General features: G+C 36.3%; 1 protein-coding gene across 1 annotated transcript in view; it reads right to left on the reverse strand.

Moving 5' to 3' along the window:
• LOC121459013 (semaphorin-3A) overlaps nucleotides 1-27,380 on the reverse strand; it is a 307,174-nt gene that overhangs the window by 148,743 nt on the left and 131,051 nt on the right. The window contains exon 4 of the mRNA XM_041668475.1: nucleotides 1,354-1,511. Within this exon, the coding sequence (XP_041524409.1) occupies nucleotides 1,354-1,511 (158 nt within the window). The remainder of the gene's footprint in view (nucleotides 1-1,353; nucleotides 1,512-27,380) is intronic.

Consider the following 27,380-nt stretch of genomic DNA (forward strand, 5'->3'; position numbering starts at 1 on the left):
TTATGACATATATCTAAAGAAAAATGTTATACACATAATTTACATAATCAGAAAAATCACATATTTTCTATCTATCATTTATCATCAGTCTGTCTTTATCTACCTATCTAATCTATCATCTATCTAGCTAATCTAATATCTATCATCTAATACCTATCTGTTTCAATATCTGAAAATGAAGTTTACAAAATGACAAAAGCTATCCTGATAATTTAAAAAGCTGAAATTCCAGATGTTCTAGGCCTATAATTCTCTTCATAAAGAATGATGCCTTTGGATAGAATATCTGCACCAAAATTCTCCTCATTTTGTGACCATTTTAGAAATCTTTGAAAAAACATTTCATCATTTCATTGCTATTACCTGAGGATGTTTAAAAGACACTCTGTTTCAAAAATCAGAAATAGAAGTACTCTGGTTATGTTTTAGCATCACAGTTTTACTGTAAATTATATTATATTTGAACTGTAATTTTGTATGAATATACAACATTTATAAAATAAATTTATGCTTAATATGTATATATTTGTCTATAAACTTTTGTGATTAGATAATAAAAACATGAAAATGACAGATTTAAAGTCATATTAAGGCCAGGCAGTGGTGGCACAGGCCTTTAATTCCAGCACTTTGGAGGCAGAACAGGTGGATCTCTGTGAATTCAAGAAGTTGCAATAGAAAGGCTTTGTATCTCACGGGATTAAGGCTGGAAAGCTAAGGAAATTTGGTTGACTATGGTATAGCATGCAAACACAGCAGAACAATTCTGTTTACTTCGTCAATCTGTGTTTGTTCTAAAATCGATATAGGTTATTATTGAAATGAGCCAGAAATTTAAAAAGAATATAGCTAAAAATAGCATCCTCCTTATGTCTAAATAACCAAGCTTGCAGAAATCTGATGCCAATGCCTTGAAATATGATTTTTAGATGAGGGGTTGCAAATCTCATTTTAGAAGAACAATTGTCCATATCGAGGCATTAAGAGCCATGCAATTAGTCATGACTCCTCCTCCCCTTAACATACGGATACATGTTACATGATGCAACAAAGATGATGGTACTTTTTTTGGCTGGAGAAATAAACAATGATGGAAGAATAAACTAAAGTTTGTTTTTAATAGTGGCCATTCAAAGTACTATGATTTCTTTCTTGTTGATATTATGGCTTACTACACCTATTTGCATGTTGTTATCATTCATTTCATATATGTCTGGGAAAAAATCCTTTTAAAATTTAGTTCTGTAAGTTGTCCTGATGCTACTGGAGAATGTCATAAAAATTTCAGTGCTCAAAAATAATTGGAATATATATATATATATATATATATATATATATATTAGAATAAAATACCTTTTGAAAATCTTTAATATTCACCAAGTTGAATGAAAATATATGATCCTTCGCTCCAACATACAGCCTACTCCGCTCCTCATCCAAAAGAAAAGTGTGATAACTGGAGCTGTTGGCCAAGCCATTGAAAGTGATCACATTGTTGGAGTCCATCATTTCTGAAAGGAAACAAAGCAAGACAATGGGTATTAATGTGAGTCCTTCAAAGCGGACACTATTGGTGCATGGTAATCTGATGTTCTACTTCAATGGCAGTCAGTCCTTACTAATCATGGTATTAAGAAATACAAAGGAGCCAATACACACACACACACACACACACACACACCCTCACATTAGTGTAATAGTAATCAGTACATTGATTTTATTCCAAGATGGCACATGCCTAAACAAAAACAATAAAAGAATGAAATTACTTGTGATAGAAAACGGTCTAGTGAGATATATTCATATGTTGTCATGGCCTAGTAACAGAACCTGGAGGTCCTTCTTCGGCCATATATTCCTGAGAGGAAGAACCAGGAGACCAAAAAGAAGAAGAAGAAGAAGAAGAAGAAGAAGAAGAAGAAGAAGAAGAAGAAGAAGAAGAGCAGGAGGAGGAGGAGGAGGAGGGGAGAAGGAGAAGGAGAAGAAGAGGAGGAGGAGAAGGAGGAGGAGGAGGAGGAGGAGGAGGAGGAGGAGAGGAAGAAAGAAAAAGAGGAAAGTTTAAGGCCAGGGGATCATGAACAAGCTATGTCTTATTTCTGTCAACTTTATTAAGGAGTTCAGCATTGCATAGACACTTTCTAGGAAAAGCATACATAATAAGCATAAGTTATCATGTAGTGCTATTCAGTCATCAGAAAGCTAATCAAAAAATGGTGCACAAAGGCAGCACAGTATGTCTTAAGTGAGTCACAAATTGAGTGTTGAAGGATTTGTGACTGACACCACAGCCCTTCAACGAAGGAGCGGTTGAGTTCTCAGGATCTAGGAAACCATACCTTCTGTGAGGTCTTGCCCACAGATCATTACTCCCCTTGATAAACATGTTTCTGGTTTTAGGCAAGGAACTAAATTTTTTCTCCTTGTCTCAGGGTCTCAGGGACAGTCCTGGCTCAGCCTGGCCATCTACACAGTAGCATGATCAACATTGTATTTATGCCTTTTGAATGGAATGATGGTTCAAGTGGTTTTATTTGTTCTAAGCCATTAGTGAAAAGAATACTACAAGGTCAACAAGATAGAGGGACTGTAGGGCAAGTATCATTTAACCTCCTAGATGGTTTAGATTGTTTTACTGGGGCATTTTAATTTCTTTTGAGCATTTATTTTTCTATACTATATAAAAACTTTGTAACATTTAGTGGCTAAAGCATAGAGATATTAAATCATTTATTATAAGCATTTATTTTTATACAATCTCTTATTGCATTTTCTCTCTTTTACAGCATATCTATGGGATAAAAACACTGCAGTAGTCCAAATTCTGCCCTGAATTAGTTTTCCATGTTCTTCCAGTACATATTTAACACAAGTTATAAGAAGTTTCTATGTGAATCCACTAAACATTGTCTCTTCCTATGAGAGAATCTTGCCTCTTCCTTAACTCCCAACTCACAGGGGAAAAAAAGCTTGTTAGAAATTTTCATGCTTTATCTATATCCCTACATTCTAATAACAAATATGAGTTCATCAGAGGAATATAAGTCAGTATTTAGGTATTACATATGTAGTATATAAACTTATACTGAACATAACTGTTTATAAATATATAAACATAACCATTTCCACTTATGGGACCCTATTACACCTTTCTTTGTCTTCTGGGTTATGTGATCACATGATCTACCATCATGCATTCTTTGGCCATTTGATGCCATTGTCTGTGACTCCCACAACTACTTGATACCTTTAAAAAAACATCTATTTTCACAGTCTACCTCACTGTTCTTTCTAATTTTAAAACCTAAAACAAATCCTATTGCCAGGGAGTCCAAATTATAGGCATCCAAGCAAATTTAAAACATTGTCTTGTATTAAATCCATTTAAGAAACTTTAAGGGAAGGAAAGGTCAACTAAGAAATGGAACTTAATTACAAACATAATGGAAATATATAGGAGAACTGTAAGTATCAAGTATAAGAAGCTGAGGAAAAATCATTGCTATGTTTTTTGGAGTTGCCCGTTTATAAGAGAAGGACCATCAATATAGTACCTTTGAATTAAAAGGGTCAAGGTCCCTTACACCTTGGGCCTCAGTATTGTGTAAGATGGGATGAACAATGTCTCTCAAGAGTTATTATGAAGATGTGGATCAAACAGAAGTTTACATAGTAAGCACTCAATGAAGGATTTTCTATATGTACAAGTAAAAATTAAATAAAAGTATGGCTGCTCTTGGAGACATAAGGAATTAGAGTTCATATGGGATATACTGAAAATTCCACATTTTCATCTGTCTCACTAATTCTGTATTAGATACGTCGTCACTGCAACAGAGGCCCAATCAAAACACGATAAAGAAGAGTATATTTGGACCAACAATTTTGCAGGTTGCATGCAATTCGTGCTGTATTTGTTTCATTGCTTTCAGGACTGTGGCAAGAAGGAGACATTATGGATGAAGGGCACAGCAGTGGAAAACTATCACTTCATGGCAGCCCAGAAGCCAGGAGCGTTAGAAATGGGGAGTGACCAGACATGTCCTTCAAAGGCATTCCCTTAGTGATAGATCTCCTACAGCCAGGCCCTGACCCTTATTTTCCATGCAATATATAATGCTATCATATTATGAATCCATCAATAAATCACAGCACTGGTTAGTTCCAAGCCCCCATAATCTAATCACTTCTCAATGTGTGGCTTCATCTCTTCTTGGACTAAGTCTTGAACACAAAAGATTTTGGGGATACAACATTCATCAAATTATGTCAGGTGCTAACATCAAAAACTGTTGTTTTATATAGGGAAGGAATAATTAATAAAGGCATGTCATGTTGTATACTAATCCTTAACATATATGTCTATATACTATTAAATATGTGGCCTTGGTATATTCTTAATTTTAAGAACAATGAAATATTTTTGTGATCATCTATATCATCAATTCTAAATAATAAGAATGATTTTTACACATAATTTAAAACTTTTTATATGTATTTTTAAACAATTGAAGGATCATTCCAACAGAACTATGCTACTGACTGAATATAAGCTTGGCAATAACTGTGCATTTCTACATATAGACAGTTAAATGTTCTGGTAGCGTATATGTGAAATCACCCTGGAAACAAACTACACATTTAAAAATGTGCTTGTGAGTACAGTTAATTATAAAAGTATATTCCTGGGTAGAAGTTCTTTTCCATTGTTCTCGAATGTACTTACTTTGTCTTCAGTGCATCACCCGTTGCTCTACTAAAGGCCGTTGGCAAGGGTGTGCAAACGAGGAGACAGTCTTTTCATAGCCCTAAGGCAGACATCAACATGAGCTTTCTCTACCACATCCTGAATTCAAATCAAATACCTTCCTCTCACCCAAATCTACTACTCCTACTCAAGATTCTGTTTTCTTTGTTTACATTTATGATTTTGATTCTCTTAGCTGCCAACAAATCTCAAGTGCAATTGATTGCAAATGTTTTCAACTCTGATTTTTCCCCTGCAATATCCAGGCTGTTCCTTCTTCATTTCTGTTATGCAAATCAGTGACATAAACTGTTGTTGGAGTTGAAATCAACCCCCAGTAATGGGAGATGCTTGTTAAATACCATAATGGAGAACATACTGATCTTAAGTCCATGGAATCTACTCCAAGTGTGTAGTGCAATCAACATTGTGACTCAGGACAATGCAGACGACAGGAATAAACTTGTAGATAGTTCGGCAGGGAAACAATTTATGTCATGTTAAGCAGCATGGATTAATCAGTTATGGACAAATTATATTTTCCTTTAAGTTTTTAAAAATAGCATTTTAAAATTTAAAACATGTAGATTCTACAGAGTTCTATTCAAACTTAAACAGAGCAAAGTAAGGGACTATACTTGATCTGTCATTGAAATACACATCAGATTCCCATTGCAGAAGGATACCAGGCTGTTCACTCCACCTACTTTTCTGTTTATAAGCATCCCAAATTGCTTTCCTCTTCCCTATCTATCACAGATTGTCTTATAGATTCATTTGGAGAAGAGAAAAAAAAAGAGAAAAAAATCATAAAACATGATCACTGTCAGCTATTAGTTAAGATACTGAAAAATAACTTTATAAACCACCTTTCAAGTTTTTAACATGTGTCCTACAAGATGAGGAATTTATCTTAAACTTTGACAAGGTGATTCACGTCTCTGTAATACACCTGTATAGCCTCTGCGAATTTCTGGTTATGTTTAGTATAAACACAGACTTACACACATGGTTACATTTCAATGACCAGGTCAAATTCTGAAAAAGGGGTGAACTTCATATTTGTACAATATTCAAGACCAACCTGAACCCAGCCGCTTCTAGTCAGATTCAGAAGCTCTGTTTGCTGCCTGCTCTCATCTAAACAAGATTAGTTTTGCTTTTTTTCCTTTGCAGTTCTAACCCTCTCTCCCTCCCCGTCCTCTTCTTTCCCTTCATCCCTCCAATCTTTATAGCAGGAAGAGTACCAGGACCCCACAAGTTGCTGGACTCAAAATGAATTGCTTGCATTCATTGACGATTTTAGGCTCTCGGACTTTCCCATGACTTAAACCTTGTCCTTTTCTTACAACAAGCAAGCCTTTTACAAATCATCAAAAGCTGAGTCCATAAGATGTCAAAACATTCTGACCTAATGGTGACCACCTCTAGATATTTGTAAATATTGTAAAGTTCAGTCAGGTTAAATAAATTCGCATCCTGCATTTTAGTGGTACATAGAAATTTTCACTCCCTGTTCTTTCTCTTTGAGCTTTGTCTTCAACTCTCTGCTATGCCACTAGCAAAAACAAAACGAAGTGCTAGTGTCTATTGTTATCCACCCATTTTATTCTCATTTTAGATTTTTACATCACTAAGTACTGGGTTTTAAATCTTTCCAGCAGGCAGATCCTATCCACAGACTCTTGAAGGCAAACACTGTTGTTACTTGAACTTTGCCGAGAATAGTTTCCACTCATACCATTTTTGGCCACTGCATCTTCACATTGCATAGATTGGTCCAATATACTGGCTGTCTACGTCCTGTTGTTTGGTTGGTGATGTTAAGCATATATTCACAATTTACAAATTTGTTTAAGTATTGTTAGGCAATGTTTCAAAGAACTCCATCTTCCAATTTTAATAGCAATAAGAATCAAAACACACATTTTTACATATCATAATCTGAAGCAAACTTGCATTAACTCTCTGCTTGTGCTAAGACCCATGACATCTGGAAACAGCAGCCTTGCCATCTTTGTCTATTAAATTTGTTTCAGTTTCTTTGAACATAGATCGTTGCATTTGCTGATGGACTAATATCTAATGTCTTTACCCAATTGAATATATATCACAACCTTTCTCTACCCATTGCTATCTATTTGTAGAAGACATGAATAATCAGTTTGTACATTAAATTTAGATTTGTCCTCTAATACAGGCTCCAGCTGCTCTCTGTTGAGGTTTGACTAAAGCTCCATTTCAGGGTTCCATACAACATGCACACAGTAAGCATCTCAAATCATATTGGGAAAGATTAATGATATGATACCCATGTCTTTTAAGGCATTGAGATTCCTTTGTCTATCTTTTTCAATTTATTATTGTTATTAATTTTTTACAACGCTTTAACCTGGGTTAGAACTCACAGTCCACCTTTAACTGGCTCTTAATACTTGAGTGTCAAGTGAGAGTTTCTGTGCTTGGCTATTTCTACTGTTTGCAATGTAATCTAATTATTTGTTTCTGTATCTTTAATAATCATCATCATAATTCAATGAATACATAGGCAGTTCCTTGTAGGTGAGACACATATGTAAATTTCGCTGAGCAGCAGAACCTTGATGAAAATGTAGGAAGATAATCCTTGGGAAAGAAAAAACTAATTTAATGGTAGTTAAAGAGCATGTTCGCTGTTAAGGAATTTAGGACAAGAGAAAAAAGTAATGCTGAAGGGAGAAAGAGAATCCTTGGAAAATAGAGAAAATAGACTAAAGCTGACCTTGTAAACAGCACCAGGATGGAAGAAGAATAACACAACATTTTTTTTAGTTTATTATTTTTTAGTTATTGAAAAAAAATTTCCGCCTCCTCCCTGTTTCCCATTTCTCTCTCCCTCCTCCCACACATCGTCCCCTCCTCCCTCCCCTCCTCCACTCCATTCCCCCTCCCTCTAGCGAATGAAGAGCAGTCCAGGAGAGATGGCTCAGCGTTAAAGGCTAGGCTCACAACCAAAAATATAACACAACATTTAAGTACAAGACATGAATGAAGAGGGTATGATATATGAAGACAAAATAATAACATTGCCTAGTAGACTCAAGTTGTTGAATGATGTAAAGAAATGTTAATTTATAATTTATAAAACTGTAAGGTAGACTTCTAATTTCTCTTTTTCCTCAGTGAAAGACTTGCTTCAGCTAGCCTACTGGGAATATTCTAGATCGCACAGTAAGTAGGAAAGAGACTGAAGATATCTGTTTCCACTTGACATCAGAGGTCGGGCTCTGCCTACTATCCTTTACTCTGTCTTTAAGAAGAGTTTATTTGGGGGATACTAAAAGCTAATGACTGGGAAGTTTGGGTTCCTCTCTCTCATGACACCCACTTTAGACAACACCCTCTTAAATATTTATATTACTGCATTTGCCCTGTGCTTGCTCTTTTTACACAAAAGTAACTCTGTAGCCAATTTTATCTATGACTCAGTTTTACCATGAGCAATATTAGATGCGCCTCAAATGTATACCTTCTAAGGCAGATTACCCATCAAGGCCAAACAAAGACTTACTAGAAACCTCTGTTTAGATGTTGCACAAACACTGAGAGTCTGCAAGACTTAAACAGAACTCACCCTCTTTTGTTCTTTCTCTTGGTGACATCACTAACTTTCAAGTTTCAAGTTTGTTGCAAGCATCAGTCACTCACAGAGGTCCACGCAAGTCAGAGCCCCTTCATCATCCACAGATGCAATCTATCACTGTAGTTTTACGCAGCCCAGTAATCTGTCCTATGTTTGCTCTTGCTTACATACACATTGCCAGTGTCATTGTGGAACTCCCCATAACATTTTCCTTGAATAATTGTAGCTTTCTGGTAACTGAACTTCCTCTCTAGGTTTACACAACAAATGCACTGACCCCGGAGTGCTCTTTCTACAGAGCACACACAGTTTACGCTGCTGGAAGGTGACTAAGATAACAGCCTGTTTAATTTGCCTTCTTCCTTGCATCTCATGGGAAGGGGACGGGATGCACAGAGAGACAAGAACACAGCCAGAAAGCAAAATATATAGAGAAGATGAAGCTGCAACAGAACAGCAGATTATTAAGAGATAACATGAAATATAAGAAAACTTGAAAGATTCAGCCTAAAGACCTTGAAATAATAATACATATCTCTATGTATTCCAGATAGCATAGAACTGGTGAATAAAAGGTTAGCAAATCATTACTGTTTCATCTACAAATGCTTTTACTTTAGAAGTGATCTTACAAAATCTCTGTGGCTATAATATTACTGGTGAACCACCCGTAGATGAAGTATGCTGAGTTAAGGCTACAGAGGCAGACATGGACCTATGACTAATCCATGTAGATCAGAAGTCATGATAGTTATATACACATCACCACATACAGGCGCGCACACACACGCACACATGCATACACAGTATATTTATTTTGCTGTGGGGTCATCCCTCTCTACACTGTGAAGACATTTTGCTCTCATTGGTTGATAATAAAAGCCGCTTTGGCCTGTAGGAAAATAGAATATAGCGAGGCAGGAAAGTCATACTGAATACAGGGAGAAAGAAGGGTGGAATCGAAAGAGACCTGACCCAGCTGCCCAAAGACAAGATGTCAGAGAACAAGTAAGACACAGGCTAGGTGGTGATGTATGAATTAATAGAAATGGGTTAATATGAATGTAATAGTTAGCTGAATTCTGGGCCAAACATTCTGTAATTAATAACTTAAGCATCTGAGTGATTATTTAGAAGCCTCCACAAGAGAGGGCTGCAAAACAGTGAAGTCCAGACTATTTCACAGTACATGTAATGTGCTTTGTGAAAAACATACCAATTGGCAAAGGATGAGGGAACCGGGCCTTTCCAGGAAAAAAGTTTTTTTTTTTTTTTGTTTGTTTGTTTTCTTAAAGCAGTAAAGCTTTGAAAGTATGTATCCAAGTCAAAATGACAGGATGGAAAGTCCTCCTCACCAGCTGTGCTGTAACTGTCCGATGGGGGAAAGTGCTCATTCAAATTTGACCAACAACACAGGAAAGAAGAGGGGGAAAAAAAAAAGGATCAGCTCTGCTTGCCAAATTCCCAAACCAAGGTAAAATGCAGCCAAATTTTGCTTACATTCCTGAGCTTGCTAAAGACAATGACCAGGCGTTATCACTCTTCCCTCAGTCTGATCACAGGAGGGAAAGGAGACATGTCTATAAAATATAAAATTAGGGTTGAGTATGGGGACTTGGAAGATACTGTCTTCCAGCCAGAGCTCACCCCACAGAAGGAATAACCAATTGTGGAGCTACATACAAGCAGAAGACACCTGAGACCACACAGAAAAAGCGAGTCCTACGTGGAAGGGAAGGAAACCGTGGAGCTCAGATTCACTTAGAGTAAGGCCAGTTTCCTGAACAGAGAGAAGCAACTTGTGCGAACACACAAATTCAAGCACTTACAACTCAATTACTCAGTACACCGTTGATTGTCTAAAGAGAGACATCATCAGATATTTCCAGATGCTTGAGAGTCAGAAATAAGCCCTGTTTCTCGACATCACATTGATAGCACCCTTGGCCTCATTTCTGTTTATTTGTTGGCTTTTATGTTTGTTTTGTTTTCGTTTGCTTGTTTTTCGAGACAGGGTTTCTTGGGGTATCTTTGGCTGTCCTGGAACTTACTCTGCAGACTAGGCTGGCTTTGAACTCAGAGATCTGCCTGCCTCTGCCTCCCAGGCGCTGGGATTAAAGGCGTGCGCCATCACATTTGGCAAGTAAACAGCAACTTTTTAACAATCAACTTTTTTTTTCACATAAACACAAACCTAAGAACACTGAAACCATATTAGTCGCTGACAATTTTCCCTACAGGGTTTTATTATTTTTGTAGGTCTCCCCCTGACATAGAACTATCCCACAACAGAAGTGTATGGTAGAGTGTATTTTTATTTTTGAAATGTGACAAGAGATAAGATGAATAAATGTAATAATAATACCTGGAACACAGGAGATAAGACTACATTTGTGTCACACTATAGACTAGGTTTCCCCATTGGTTAGATGCTCACGTCCAGAGTCATAATCATAATTTTTACAGACTTACTTATTTACAAACTGTGGCTATTTTTCACGTACGGATTGTGAAATCATTTTGTGGAATGATTGGATCATTTGGAAACACCAAAGTTTTGGAGAATCCTCTTTTGCCGGTGGGACTGTATGTACATCGATGTAAACCTGACCAGTTCTCTTGTTTCTCACCCCTTCAAAACACACTTCAAGTCACCAGTGTATAAATTAACCCGAGCTTAATATTAAAAAGTAATCGTTTTTATTAAAACAAAACAAATCACAGCACTGACACCCAGCTCCTTTGTCTCAGTGCTGACAGAATTGATAGTATCTAATTTTGCCTTGCTACCATGTTTTATGACTGTTCTCAAGCTTTCTCACCATTCCGGTGGCCATTTAACTCTTCTGCATCCCTGGGTTGCTCCCCCCGCCCACCTCTTTCAAGCTTATTTTCCTATTTTTGTGATTCAGGGATAAACCAGAAGTCAACACTCGCTCCCGGGAAGGGCTTGTGAGTTGGCATGTGTTTATTACTCTTTCTCTGATATCCAATCATACTTACTAAAGTGCAGCCTATGACGGAACTTTGTATAATCAGGATGCTGCCTGAACGGTAATGTGCAGGCATCGAAAGAAAGGTTATCCCAGTGGCACCGAGTCGAACTACGTGTACAGGAAGTAGCTGACTAGACAATCATGGAATCTGAGATCTGGGTTTTTAACTGAGTGAAGTCTGACTATTTAGAAAGAGCAGAAGTGTCTCTGCTCCTAAGAGCTTCAGAAGTCAAGCTTAAACATGTATCCCCTGACTTATGATTTTGTGAATAAATTTGGAAGACTATTTTCGAAAAGAATTTATTTTTTGCTATATGATCTCTGCTACTGAGTTTTTTGACACATGGATACTGACAAAAATTGAGCACTAAATACATCTGAAAATAAATAATATACTATTTATTTTCATTTATGATTTAAGAATGAAACATTTTAGATGGAATCTTATATAAGCTAACTAAATATTTGTATGCTGAAAAATGTGGTTAATGCGTGCTAATAGTTGCTTTATTTTCTGTGGGAGATGATTGGTCGTTTTTGAGAATTAAGGTTAGAGTCTATAGTGAAAATTCACATTTCTATATGTATATGTGTGCTCCTGTGTGCACGCTTGTATGTGCAAATGAGCACAGTGTGTGTTGTGAGAATTTAGTGAAAGAGATGAAAACCTTGCTTTGGATTCTTAAGTTTCTCTTCTCGTTTTTCATGACCCTGCCTTCAGTCAGGTGCCTACTCTCAGTTACTGTACGGCAGTTACTGTGCTGGGCTCCAGTGCACAGGGACTGTTTGTCACTATTAGCAAAGAGAAGGGGTGCCTGCTCAGGAAGCAGAAAATCTAAGTTTTCAGATGCTCCTGACCAAGAATTGACACGCAACACAGCATCTGGTTCAGTGTGTCTTCAAATGACTGGATTTTTTTTACGTGACTGTCAGAACATGTGCCTTCTGACATTTACAAATTGCATCTCATATTTTAGGGTATTAAAACTGCTGAAAATAATTCACATATGGAAAATTAAATGCTAAATCATTCATTCATGCTTTGTCTGTTGCATATGCCCACATAATAGCACTCTTAAAAAAACTAATTTATTTAAATTGTTCTAATACTGAGCTTTGGTTGAAGAAAGAAATCAAGTGTTTTATCTAGAATATTTCATTGCTTTTCTTCTAACACATGTTTACTATGAGGTAAGCCATTTTATTGATTGTCAAAATTACTTAAGAGTTTGCACCGCTCTTCTGAATGACTCGAGTTCAGTTCCCAGCATCCATGTTGGACAACTCACAATCATCTGTTACATCACTCAAGAAGGGATCTGTTGCCACTGGCCATGCGAGCATCGCACTTATATGCACTTGCACACACACACAAACACACACACCACACACATACACCAAAGAAACAACCAAACACCATATAATTAAAATAAATTGCTATAAAGGAACAATCATTTTACAGCATATTGATCTATGTTTTTTTTTTTAATTTGAGACAAATCAAAAACTCGGGGAATAACAGTGATATGTATTTCAAAGATCAACAAAGGGTTGGGAATATATCTCAGTGGTAGAATATTTGCCTAGAATGCACAATGTTCAGAAGTTAGTACTGGGGGGAAAAAATGAAGAAAGAAAAAAGGGAGAAGAAAAATCAAGTAATGAAGTAACCAAGTCACAAAATCAGTGTTGTTTGCTTGATCTCCTTGTCTGGGATGGCACTGCTGAGAACACTCAGAAGGAGTTCCCAGTGCAGCCCATCCCTGTAATTAGGGCAAATCCTCTGATTATGAAGAGTGCCGCTTTACCCAGAAACTGAGTTCTCTGCAGCAGGATGGGAAGTAGATGGGAGAAGAGTATGTGGGAAATCAGTGAGAATAAATGCAAAAAAAATCACTAAAGAAACTTGTGCACTGCAGGATACTTTAAACACAGTCCCATAGTTGGATTTTCATATTACACATTTTTCTATAATTGTGTCCTTTAGTTTTTGAAAGGACAAATGCCACAATTTGTTGAGCAATTAAAGTCAGTCAAATGTCATAATAAAACCAGGGAATGGATTTATTGAATTTTTACTTTCTTTATGTCTCTCTCTCTCTCTCTCTCTCTGTATGTGTGTTTGTGGAATGTGTGTGTGTGTGTGCGCGCGCGCATGCGTGCACATGCATTCGTGTAGGAACATGTGTGTTCAATATCCATATGTAGGTCAGAGGATAATTCGTGGTAGCACGTTCTTTCCATCTACTGGAGGAGAGGGGATCAAACTCAGGTCATCTGGCTTGGAGAAAAACTTTCAATATGTAAAAGTAAAACTGGGGGGAGGCGGGGGAAATGATGGTATCATTGACAATTTTAGAAGGTTTTAACGAGCCTTTGTCTAGCTCTTTTTATATGAATGTTAGGCAAAAATTCCTTAGCAAGGTCAAGTGTAGATTTCAGGACAACAACATAAAAATATTTCATCTCATGTAGAAAATAATGCATGTTTAAATTGTACTATTTTGTTTTTAAAACAAATACTGATATGAATATATTATAAAACCTGATGATACTTTGAGCTATCCTGGATTGAAAAATATATGAACCAGGCTTGCTTTAAGATCTCTAAGGACATCTCATACATCCCCAGAATAAAGCTAAAATTCCAGCTAGTTTGCAAAAAAACCAGCTCTCCTAGGACCCATTAAATCAAGCACACCTCTGGGCTAGACAGGACAGTACTCAGTGAAGATTCTACAGACCAGTAAAGGACATACAGACATTTGTTTCCACAAGGACAAAGGTCTAACTCAGAACCCAAGTTACCTTTTTCTCAAGATTTGAGAAAAAAGTAACATTAGATGACTTTTCATTGAACTCCCTTCTCCACTTCATAAAAATATGATTGTGTCCTTTTACAAAAACAAAACACTAAGGACAATGTCAGAACTAAAGATGGTAAACATTGTTTAGGGTGAAATATGATCTTTTGGTCCCTGCAGACCATGGCTCGTATGGAGACGGAGGCCCTCCCATTACTCTGAAGGTGGGGAATAATGAGGGAAATGTTCCCTGCTGTCGAGGGCTCAGTGAATGGTGAAGTTCTGTGAAGTTCTAACGAACCCCAGAGACATCCACTATGCGCCAGTTAATATGTACTACTAAGATAATATGCAATACTAAGACAGCAAATATATAATATTAAGACTAATTCTTTCCATTCATGTGCATATTAATTTTGCTTGTAAACAGGCAAGAGAGTCTCTGTCATTCATTTCTTTATTATGCTATAGTCATCAATAAATTTTAGATTAAATTATTGAAAAAAGTTTAGATAAGTAAGACAAGAACACGTTTTTCAAGGGAGCCCTGTTACTTTTATTTATACATCTCTCTTCAAATTATCAAAGGGCTTTGAAAATAATAATCAAAATAAAGTACTTTCTGTTCCAAGGCTCTGAGGGTGTGTTTTGCTGTATCCCTAACAGGCAATACATTTTGATAAGAGATCTAAGATTAAAAACATTTTTTTACTGTTTTTCTATAAGAAAGTATTTAAAACAGACATTTGTTTCTTATTAGAGTTTAATGCCATGACTGGTAAAAGTGAAAGAGTTGGAAAAACTGGGAAAAGTAGAGGACTGGGAAAAAGCGAAAATGAACAAAGGCACAAAAACAAGCAAATGATTAACCTTTCCTAATTAGAAGCATTTTTCATGTCCAAGTATTCAAGATAGAGTCATTTTTCCTCCTTAAAGTCCTCAAGGAACTAGCTTAAAGATTCATTTTGATGAGCTGAATAACTTTCGCATCATTTACTAAAGCAACACACACACACACACACACACACACACACAAAACAGAAAAGGAAAAAAAGGTTTAGCCAAGTCCTTCCTCAAGCTCTGGAGTTCTTCATTAGCTGTCAAGGAACAGTAAGCAATGTTGCTGTGAAAGCCCTGATTCACGGAGTTTAAAATCGTCTTGTGACAAAAGTAGGGACTCTGAAGTCAAACAGTGTGCGAGGGCAGACATGTCATCTGCAGGTCCACCATGGTCATCCTGTGTAGAACCACGAGGTGGTTTCTCATCGGGAATATTCTTAACCCGCATCCATCTCGGAGAGGAGAGCTATGGAGACTGTTTCACTGCCTTCTTTCTCCCAGCATTCTGTTCGGTCTACTCTGCCTATCTAAATTCTGCCCTATCAGGCCAAGCAGTTTTCTTTATTAATTAACCAATGAAGGGAACAGATAGATAGAAGACCCGCCTCCTTCAATCCTGGGACACCAAAGAGCGGGCGCCTTTACCTCCAGGAGCAGCTGATTCAGCATCTGGGACAATGGAGTACATTCTGTCACACACCCTGCGGCAGGCTTATTGCTGACCCTAGAATTCTTCTCCTATAATTATGCCATGACAATGAAATAATTCTTAAAAAGCTTGCTTTCTTTCCAAAGCAAGACCCATATAATGTTTCTGTAATGTATTTTAGTGCATGCGCAAATTCTTGTATTTGCTCTTAAACTACTTTTTGTCCATTGTCTTCTAAGTATATTTGTATAATTTTTGTTGTTTCTTAAATAATCCTACGCAAATATTTTCTTTCATATACATGTAAAATTTGAGTTTTAAAAACTTGGTGAATTTTAATTATCCAACCCTTCCCTCTTCCCGACCTTATCTACAATTGTTCAAAAAAATGGACAGGAAAAATAGGATCCAGAAAAACCCTTAAATGTCTCAAAGTAAGAAGGTATTTCCCATGTTACTTGTAGGTAAGAACTGTGGTCCTATTACTTGACCCGATGAAAGCTAATGTATATGCTAAATGGTAAATAATGTTTGCTTGTGTGCTTCAAAAAATTAGCTTTCTTTAATGTTCCATAAAATTAAAGATTCATCATGTTAAAATAGGTAAGTAGAATATTCTGAATTTATAAACATAGTGTAGACATTTGGGATCAAGCTGGAAAGATAAAATTTCATTAAGTATAGTTTTCTAGTCATTTATGATTAGAGCCCCTTTTATAAGAGAAACATTTTAGTGAAGTTTATACATCAGCTACATATTAATGCTAATCTTGAATATTAAAAATAGTGTTATCTATGAGTTACTATTATGCTGTTAAATATTTTAAGAAATGTCACTTTAAGTTAATGAATAGTGCCTAGGCTAAGTTTTTCAAAAACAAATAAAAACAATTTTCTTTATTCTTTAATATGGTCTACCATGTCTATGGTTTTGGTAGATATTGGTATTTTAATGACAATGTTGGTATTTTTAGTAGATCCTTTGTATAAGTTCACTTACTGTTTTAAGGTACCAATTTTTAACTGGAAGAAAAAAATGATAAATAGAACATTGAGGGAGGTGATGAAATGAGTGTAATAAATATTTAATCTCTAATTCAGCTGAAATTGGTTAATTCATACTGTCTGAATTTAAATTTTGGATGGCTTCCTAGAATTTCATTCATATGGCTAGAACTAAGCAGCAAAACAGAAGCCACGAGATGTTTGCTGCCAGCTTTCAGAGACACTAATTTGAAAGGAATATCAAAATCAATAGTTTTTAGTCAAGCCTTCCTATGATTGATTTATTACAGGGCATTCTATTTTCCTGCTGAAGCCACATGCCTCCAGTGTAGAAGTCTACATGTCCACCTCTCCCTGAGGGCTGTGAAAACCCTAAACTGTCCAAGCACCTCTAATTCCATTGTGTGCTAGACATTTCACTAACGCAGCTGTTTCTCATGGAGTAAGTCCAGGTTTCTCCTCAGGATGTAAACCAGTGACCTCATACTTCCAACACAAGACCTATCTATCAACACTTTTCTCCACGCAAGAGTTCCACTATGCCGCATTCTTCAAGTGGTTGAACCAGCACATCCAGGACCACATAAAATCGTGTCTGTTTTAATTAGATTCAAATGTGTTCCCCTCCCACGAGGATTTGCCTTTTATTTGCCACAGAGTTTCTACGAGAAGGGGAATGTATTTTAGCTTTCATCGAATTCTATACCTTGAGTCCCCAACTCCTAACATTTTAGAAGCTGATGGACTGTGGAACAAGGTTCTTCATTCTTCCCAAACTCCTTAACAAAATCAATGTGATCACAAATAGGTCATCTTTCTACTGTGTGCATGTCTGCTGGGATAGATTCCTAATTGTGCAGGCAATCACAGGGTAGGGGTTATCAAATGCATTCTTTGTGGCTGCATTATTTGTTTCCACTTTCCACTTATTAGTTTCTTTTAATGTGATAGAGGAGGTGAGAAAGGTCAAAAATTTAATGCTGTAAATGTAATCTAATCTTCTAAGAAAAGTGTATGTACTCTGTTGGCCAATGAGATTGCATTTGATTTTGTTCTTCTGTTAATGCACTCTTTTTCTTTCTCTTTTTCTTATGTTTAAATCAGCACAATTTGGTTTTTACTTTCCAATCTAACTAACCTGATGGGAAGGATAGGAAAGATCCCAATGCTCTGTTTGTGCCCAGGCACTATATTTAACTCTATACTTGATTTATGGTGCTGCTACTGGCAAGAATCCTCATCTCTCTCTGCCTGTCAGACCCCATGTAAAATACCTGCCCCTAAATATTTCTCAGGCAAGCTTTAGAAAAGAAAGGATGATGTAATGTCTGAACACTTTAGGCTCCCTTTCTCCCTAAAGATTTCAGTTCTTTGAAAAATATTTAAACAACTCCTTCAAGTTGGAAGTGTTAACTTTGTAAGTCTCCGTTCGATTGTTTGCTGTCTTCTTCCAGTCAAAGACTACTGATGTTCAGCTGATGTGTCTGATAAAAAGCAAAGGGAAAAGACAAGACGAGGTTTCTCTTTTCTGCTGCCTCTGTAGCACTTAGGAAAACTACTTGGTCACTGAATCAATCATTCATGATTGAAGGCTCATCTAGTAAGCTGTATGTCCCAGCAAGTTTTTCAACATTTGCCTGACAGGTAATCATGAATCTCTGAAAGTCTGACACTTAAGAAAATGTTAAAATTCAAGCCATGATGGTATCTTGGACCCACTGTATTCTGGAGTTGAAAATACCTTTAAAATTTTCATCAGTAAAAATTAATTTAGGTTACTGTTGCATAATTGAACGAGCCATTGTAAATAGTATTATCACATAGTTTATATTGACTAAATTGTTGGAAAGGAATTACTTGTAAAATGCGTAACCTTATTCTGTGTGTGTGGGTGGCTGGCTTCAGTGGGAAAATGTGTATGTATAAAGCCTGTATACATTTAAGATACACATGTCAAGAAGACACAAAATGCATGTCGGAAGATTACGGGTATTTTTTTCCCAACAGCTGTGTTTCTAAGAGGCGGGCTTTTTCTATATATATTTATTTTAATAGAAGGCATAGCCCTCCATTCTGATCTATAATGATAATCCTTTCAAAATATGTCATTTCACTGTTAAACAATATCTGTGTAACATTATCACAGACTGGCCAAACAGCACTTAATTATAAATTCTTACTTAGAACTACTTTTTCCTCTACAGTATTACAGCCATATTTGAAATGTGTATTATTCATGTTGGCTTTAATTTAAGATGGATGCATGAGGTGCATTATTTTTTTCTTTGGATTCCTGAAACATTAGCAAACATCATCAGAGGTCTGAAGCGTTGTGTGTGCATTTTGATCGAATGGCTGCATGCTCTATGCAGTTTCAACTTTACCAAGAGAACATACACATCAGCAAAAAATATATTCTTCTCTATGACAGTAGAAGCAATGCTGATCATTAAAGCTCAGCGGAATATGGAAATTTGCTGAAGTTCCCTTCACCTGAGATCATCTATAAAATGTTATACTACTTTAGCATATATATATCTTTGCATGCAAAGAACACATGTGAAGCTACCAGCTAGCTCTGAATGGTTTTCCATGTTATAAAATGACCACATCATTTGAAATACTGTACTTCGTTGTAGAACAATGAATAACATCTGTGGAGAGTTCAATATCCTGGAGTGAAAGCCCAGTGGAATACTAATTTGATAACTCGTGCAATTTGTTGATGTTGTCCATGGCCACACACTGTTAAGACCTTAAAGGGACACTGTCAGGTCGATCTGCTAAAGAAAAGATTTCAAAGAGGTGCTCTACTTTTAACTGCATTAACTGGATTTTGCACAAGTATGAAAATATAGCTAGACTTCTGCTGAAGATCTAAGGCATATAACAAATTCAAACTATGTTAATATTCTGAAAGTAATTCTTTGAGAATTTAACTTTCAACATGGTTGGTAAAAGTACATTGTTCTTGTAATTATCTAAATATGGAAATCAAAGTTATTTTTACATTTACATTAAAAGCGATATAGTTGTCTTTCAATTGCCAACACTAACATTATAGTTCAAGACACACTTTTCTCTTACCTAGACTAATGTAACAGAAGTCCAAATAGGGCTCTTATCTTTACTTTAATACTTGACATATTCCATTAGAAAAAATTAGGAAGATTCTCTTATAAGGTGGACCATAATGGACAACTCCTTTACTTAGTTCATAAATGTTTTGGATTAAAGTTGAAATTAACATTTCTATCACTACAGAGCAGCCAGCATCCTACTGACTTCTCTCTCATGTAACACTTGGATCCAGTTATTCGCTATCTCAGCGCTTTCAGTCATAGGGGGCTCCATTAGCAATGCCTTCCCTAAAGTTCTAGTGGAAAACAGAAGAAAGTCTTAGATTTTTTCTTATTGAGTTAATTTGCTTTAAATCATGTATTCTAGGCTAGAATTGGATGCATTTCTTTTTGCTTTAACTTTCTTTACTGTCCATATTCCCAGCTAGAGCATGAGCTTCATTTCAGGAAAGCCATATGATTGGATCTTCTTGTTCCTATTGGTCCTAGTAGTGCAGTGCCCAGAACACTGATGATGCTGAAGAAAATGACTAAATAAATTATGAGGGTTTTTTAATAAAGCCTTTATTAATTATTCTTTTAGTGATCCCTATTTGGTCCCCTGGATTTTATTTTTCAGGAGATTAAGGTAATGTTTTCTATAGAATGTAAATAATTTAACAAGATGAGAACAAACAAAAATTACATATCTTGTGTTTTATCAGTGACAAGATCTCCAAGTTTTTATGACAGCTCTAAGTCACATTAAATTAGGCTTACTGACAAAGTCTTAAAATTATCATTTACAAAAGGTACATTTTTAAAATGTAAAACTTTTGCTTGTCTCCACTGGTTAGGCATGATGACGACTTGAAAATTATTAGCTGAGATTTTTCCACTTTTATTCAAAGGAGAATAATTTGTTAATACCTAATCATTTCTAATAAAAGTCATTAGAAAAATCTGCCACCATACTTAATAATGAACACCTCAAATTGTCTCCTAATGTGTTAAAATGAACAATTTTAATAAATTTCTAATTTCTAATGTAGTGCTAATTATAGTTAGCGTGGTATTGAAGAATTTTTTATGCCTGCACATGTAGTAAGTTACATTTTTTTTCATAAAGAGTATATTCTTTTTAAAATGTTTTTCAGTGTCATTTTTATTTTTAGACTAATGTAAAAGGAAGAGGCGACACAGCTGAATCATTGATATTTACAAATGTATTTGTTTCCAAGAAATTTTCCAGGAGTCTGAGTAGATAGTAACAAACACTTGAGACACAGAACTGGTACACCAGCGCCATCAGTCACTGCTTGACTTAGACTTATTTCCATGGGAAGTGACATTGTAATTGTGGGGAAACAAAATTAAGTCACCCCTCTCCACACCAGTCAGAAAGAAGCATCCCAGCATTAGGGCACTTTGCATTGGGGAGTGCGTTACTTAATGATACTATAATTCAGTCCTGGAAGAAACTGTCAAAAGATGCTCTACTCTTCCAGCTCTGATGTAGTCTAAGCAGTAATGTTCTGATAATTTCAAGACTAGAAAGACCCAATTTTGCCATTAACTCTTGATAATGGTGCACATGGTAATTGGGTGAGAACAGTTGTGTCTTAATGGCTTAATACAGGGAGTTTCATAATTTGGTTGTTTTGCTGTCAGAGAGGTGGGGAAAATGACTCAAAACCAGAATGGATGATCTCCACAACAGAAAACTGTGATTTTCACAGTGAACGAAATAGCATGTCATCATTATCATAAGTTGATCCTGCGGTAGCATAAACTATGACCGAACATATATCTTTAATGACTTCCGGGATTCTTCCTTTGTTATTACTGTTAAATTTTATCAATTGAACTTACACGATTGAACTTAATCAACTGAACTTAAGTGATGACCTATACCACTTCATAAGTAGCAGCTTTCCTTTAGTTCTATATTATTTCGTGTGTTCTTTCATTCCCTTTTCTTACACTTCCTTATAATAATTTAACAGAGAAGACGGCATTACTTCAATGTTGCTGAACGCAAGATTGATTTTCAGAGATAGGAAGACCGTGACTGAGACGGATACCCGGTGTCAAGGCTCTCCGAGCATAAAGTCCCTGCAACTTCCCCTCTTGCCTCTTTCCTTCCTAATTGTTCTAACAGAATTCATCATAAAAGTGAGGACAAAGTTGGTGTTTGAAACTAGTGAAGTAACTGAAGCATTCTAAAATTCATTGTAGTAATTAAAATGCAAAAAAATCTTAAAACCAAGAACACGGTTTACGTAAATACGAAATCATACAAGCACCATGGAAGACCACAGTTCCTGACTCCATGCGTGTGGGAACCAAATTACGTTTCCATTTTTCTGAAACAGCAAGGCAGCCTGCAAGCCAGTAAGGCCTGTGGTTGGAAGTTCTCACAAAAATGACATCTTTAGGAAGTGTGCTACCTTCCTGGGCTTTGGAAATTACTATTAATGCTAGATCCCATCATGGAAATGACACAGGACGGATGTGCTCAGTCGCACATGAAATACATTCCACATAGATTTTGCTAAAGGTCAAAACAAAAAGATATCTAAAATATTGACAAGCCAGCTCTTCACAAAGAAATGTGAGTGCATTCTTTATTGAAATATCATAGAAGTAAAATTTGAAATCATTTAATTTATTAATGTCTCATTTTCTACCACCATGATCTAAACTCATCATTAAAAAAAAAAGAAACAATATACCAGAAAGGAATTTGGTCTACTGCCAAATTTAATCCTGACTTTACTACCCACTCATGAGTTTAGCCCGCTTAATACTCAGTCCTCAGAATAGAATCTTATTGGATTTACTGAAAACCAAATGTTTACAATCTGCATGGAATGTATGGCGTAAGAATGCACATCTTTCTGTACTAATTCTTTAATGCTCTCATATATGCTTTAATAAATTGTTTTTATAACAGTATTTAGCAGTTCTTGAATATCAGAATTTGTTCCAAAAGCAATCTGACGGTTTCTGTTTTTCACTACAGGAAAAGAGCCCCTCTAGAAACAATCAGACGTGTCTGCTACCTGTGTTCGGCTAGCAACGTTGTTTCCATATGCACAGTACAGAGAGATGATTGAACTGTGCATATGAGGAGGGCGTGGGGGAAGGGGAAGAAGCAGGCCAGCTGGAACCAAGCCTGGAATTCAGGCAGGGCTGAATTTTAAGATTTAGAGCTGGGACCCTGTACATGCTTTAAAGTCTCAGAAGAAAGAGAGTCTTACTAAGCCTCAGAAGAAAGACAGTGTTAAGACCATCAAGCCCAGTTCCGTTTTCCCCTCCACTTTTTCCTCAATAAAAGTAGTGCCACATAGAACAACTGGATGGATTAACATCTGTGCATAATTCTGGTCCAGACCCCTTTGTTCTGACCGTGATTTTAGTGTGTGTTTGTAGGAAAGCAAAATAACAGTCAAGGAAGAACTGGAAGATGTGCTTTGCTTAAAACACATTCCAAAACTTAAACGTTAGGCTTAACAACTCTATGGTGCACAAGACAGACTGGAAGGGAAACTATTTTGAATTGTTGCCAATAGCCACAGAGCGGGAGCATCTCAAAATTTAGAGGGCTCCTTTGTAAGTGTTGGGAAAGGCGTCAATATCTGATGATTTCATGCATGTCTCTGTCCATTCACAGTCCTCACACACAGAGGATGTGAAGATAAACAGCCAAACGGCACAACACATGGCTGGTAGTTCACGTTTCTGGGTTAAATTTGTTATTGAACATTTATAAGACTACTCATGCTGTGTCCTGTACCAGTAGAACTAGAACAAAGAAAAAGAGCTGCTGTACCAATATTGGGGTCGTAAATCACAATCAAGGAAATGCAGGTGATTAATGCAATTGTTGATGAGCTTGTTAGAATCTCAATTGTGAACTGTTAGCAAGAATAAGGATTGCTAAAACTTAAGAGGATACTGGTGATTGAGATAGCTCTCAAAATCATCAAAAGCTGCTGGATTCAACTTTTGGCATTATTAAATTTCCTACAGTTCCTGTAGGGTTGATATTGTGTGATTTCAAATGATCTGTTTATGTTGACACACAAGACCAGGTATGTCCCACAAGCTGCCCATAGGATATGTGTTTGGTGTGTCCAGGTAAGGGTTAAACAACTCGGTGTGTGTGCCCTCTTTAAAACACACATAAACAATGACCGTAGTAAGTACATGCTACGAAAAAATACATACCAAGAAATAAAATGAAGAAAGTCGGGTATCTTTATGTTAGATGAGAGATTATTCATAAACTAATGATTTTTCTGGGACAAGAGAAAATAAAAGGAGTGCAAAGTCTCCTGACTAGAAATCAGCTTCAGTAAGGTGAGCATTCTAATACCAAGGTTGAGTGAAATACCTTGAGCAAATCACTTCATTAAACCTGATAAACCATGGAGAACACAATACTATTCAAGAAATATCTTTTATGCAACTTTAACAAATGAAAAGGCATCAGAAAAATTAGTATTCTAGAGATTCAGTCAGTGAGATGGCTCAGGGAGTAAATGTACTCACTCTCCAGCCTGAAAAAGAGTCTGGAAGAAATCTTACAAATTGAAACTCCTATTTAATCAATATCTGATTGTTAGAATCATTTCTTCCTAATTCTGATTAAATGCTCATTAAGTAATGAGTGCATTTACGTGTTAAGAGTTACAATTCAGATGGAAAACGGTTCAGCTGACTCCTACCTATATTTTGTATATAATTATAAAAATTACAACTTTTTAAAATAATCATAGTCAAATAAACACTTATCTCCTACTTTAGCTATCTATCTACAGTCAAGAAAGAATAATCTTATATTTAGTATTCTTACAGTTCTCTTGCCTAGTTGCTCTGTTTGCATAGCTCAGGATCTTCCTAACTAACATTTCCTCACTTGTGATAATTCAGTTATTACTACTGTTACCTTCCTGAACCAAAAGGACAAAAACTATATCATGTACTGATGGGAGAGACTGCCTTGGCCCTTTAATAAAACAGAAAATTAGGTAGGCGGAGTAAACAGAACAGAATGCTGGGAGAAAGAAGCCGAATGAAGGAGTAGCCATGATTTTCCCACTCCAGACAGACGCAGTTTAAGATCTTTCCTGATAAACCAGCTTGTGGAGCTACACAGATTATTAGAAATGGGTTAGATCGATATGTAAGAGCTAGCCAATAAGAAACTGGAACTAATGGGCCAGGCAGTGTTGAAAAGAATACAGTTTCCTTGTAATTATTTCGGGTAAAGCTAGCTGTGTGGGTGGCTGGGTGCCGGGGATGCAGCCCACCACTCTTATTACAACAATGTACAATTTGTATGATGGCAATAATTTGTGTGGCAAGTACTCCATCATCTTGACTTAGAATGCTCTTCTCTGTTCTCCCCTATGGCCTTTAAAACAAGAACCTGAATTTGGCTCTTAATTCTTAGTAAGTACTCATTCTATAGTTTCAGCTAATCCAAATCCTTCCTTTTACTACATTTCCAACACATGTTCCTATAGCTAGATCGCCAAGAAATATATTAATGTGTAATGTGGGCTAGTGCTTCCCTTTTATATTATGCTAGTGAAAGCACACAGCATAGCATCTCTAAGCACCTTTCTTGTTTCCCTTCAAAAGACGCTATGATACACTATGTTCAGAGAGAAACCAAAATAACAATGTACGATATAGAAATAGTTAAATCAACCAATTAGATGATGTAGATATGAAACTATGTCAGTATGGGGCCTGATATGAGTAAGTGAGCAAAAAAATAACAACAGCAAAGATTTACAGTATTTACAATGGATTGGCATTTTGCTGTTCTAGTGTGGGAAATGATTACTTGAGGTTACCCTTGGCATTGGAGGCTATCTTACTACACCTTTCGGTAAGACCCTGCAGACTTTTGGTTGAGCCTGTAATTATAGTCGGCATGAAGATAAATGATACTATGAATCGTGAAGGTTAAAATGGAAGAATAAGAAAGGTTATCTTTTTCAGCACTGTATTCTCAGTGCCCGGGGCGTTGCTTGTTGCATGGTAACTATTGAGTAAATATTTCTGCAAAAAAATTCTGACTCACTGAATTTCATTGTCATAGCTATCTGTGCTAGACTGAGTCATTAATAATAAGCATGTAGATAGGAAAAAACTGTAGTGCCTTTTATAATATGCAGTACATATTTATCCAAAAAGTGAAGAGAGGGCATTGATATGGATTAAGAGTGAGGAATACCTCTATCTCAAGTGAGCTCTCAAAGATCCACATATGGCTCCCGAGCTGCTTAGGAGACTTGTGATTGATGTGTTCATGTAGTCACTAACCGACTGAGTCATTAATATTTTGCATGCGAGGGACACCCATAGCTTCCCTCCAAACAGTAAGAATGGTAGTTCACTGTTACACTTCATGTCACCAGAGAAAATATAATAAATGAGATCAGTGGCTGAGCCAGGTCTGCATTCTGCTTGCCTTTGATGTGGCAGGAACATGAATACTATTCTATAGCAACACTTTATACCGAACCCAAACTCTAAAGAGTAAGTTGACTTTGAGAGTCTTTGAATACCTTTAACTCAGAGTTGAGATTGCAAAATGAGCAGACATTTAGAAATACAGTTGAAAGAATGACACATGAGGGTAAAAGTTGTGGCAAACAGAAAGCAAAAGGTGGAATTAAGACCTGAAGAATTTATAGTGGTATTACTAAAACAGACAGATAATTATATAATGTGGATTTTTCTTGTGTATGTAGATAAACAGAAATTTATTCACACCCTTATTTTCTAAATTAAACCTAATGACATTCAAAAAGTATACAGTGAAAGTTACTCCATTTTCCATATTCAAATGTGAATGAAAAAGTAAATAAAGATCATTAATATTGAGGCTTCATTGAAATAGTTTGGTTTTTTTTTAAATTTATTTATTTATTAAGGATTTCTGCCTCCTCCCCACAACCGCTTCCCATTTCCCTCCCCCTCCCCCAAACAAGTCCCCCTCCCTCATCTGCTCGATGAGCAATCAGGGTTCCCTGACCTGTGGGAAGCCCAAGGACCGCCCACCTCTTTAGTGGTTACTTAAATGTCTTGATTCTGATAATGAAGATATCAAACGTAGATATGCATCTTAAGACAACCAACAATGACTGGCCATGTTGGTAATACACGAAATCAGTATCATGACTTAGCTGTTTGCTTTGATTTCTTCTAATCCTATAAATTATACTGCAATATGGTAGACATTGCCTACAATATGGAAAAGTGTCATCAGCTTTAGGTGGAGATAATTCATGTTGAAGTGTTTACTTGATTAGAAAACCCTCCTCCATAACAGGACAATGAAAAATAAAGAGATAACGATACACAATGACAATTTACCTGGGTTTGTGTAACCTCCATTTATACGGGTTTTTTTTTTTACATGAATCAAATTGAGCTGGTGGGAGCAATCTGTATCTTTCTACTAAGTTTTTGATGTAGTTATTGACTTTTCTTCTGTTTTCTGCCCAAATATCGACTAGAGAGCCCTGTCTTACAATTTGAGCCTCTAATACATTGAGATTTGTATTTTGTCAAAAGACAAACATAGGTATAGAAAGTTTTTTTTATATTGAACAGCTGAATTTCTATAATTCATTTTA

The sequence above is a fragment of the Microtus oregoni genome, unplaced genomic scaffold (assembly GCF_018167655.1).
Source record: "Microtus oregoni isolate MIOR12 unplaced genomic scaffold, Mior012 000018F_ref0000195, whole genome shotgun sequence".
Taxonomy (NCBI): domain Eukaryota; kingdom Metazoa; phylum Chordata; class Mammalia; order Rodentia; family Cricetidae; genus Microtus; species Microtus oregoni.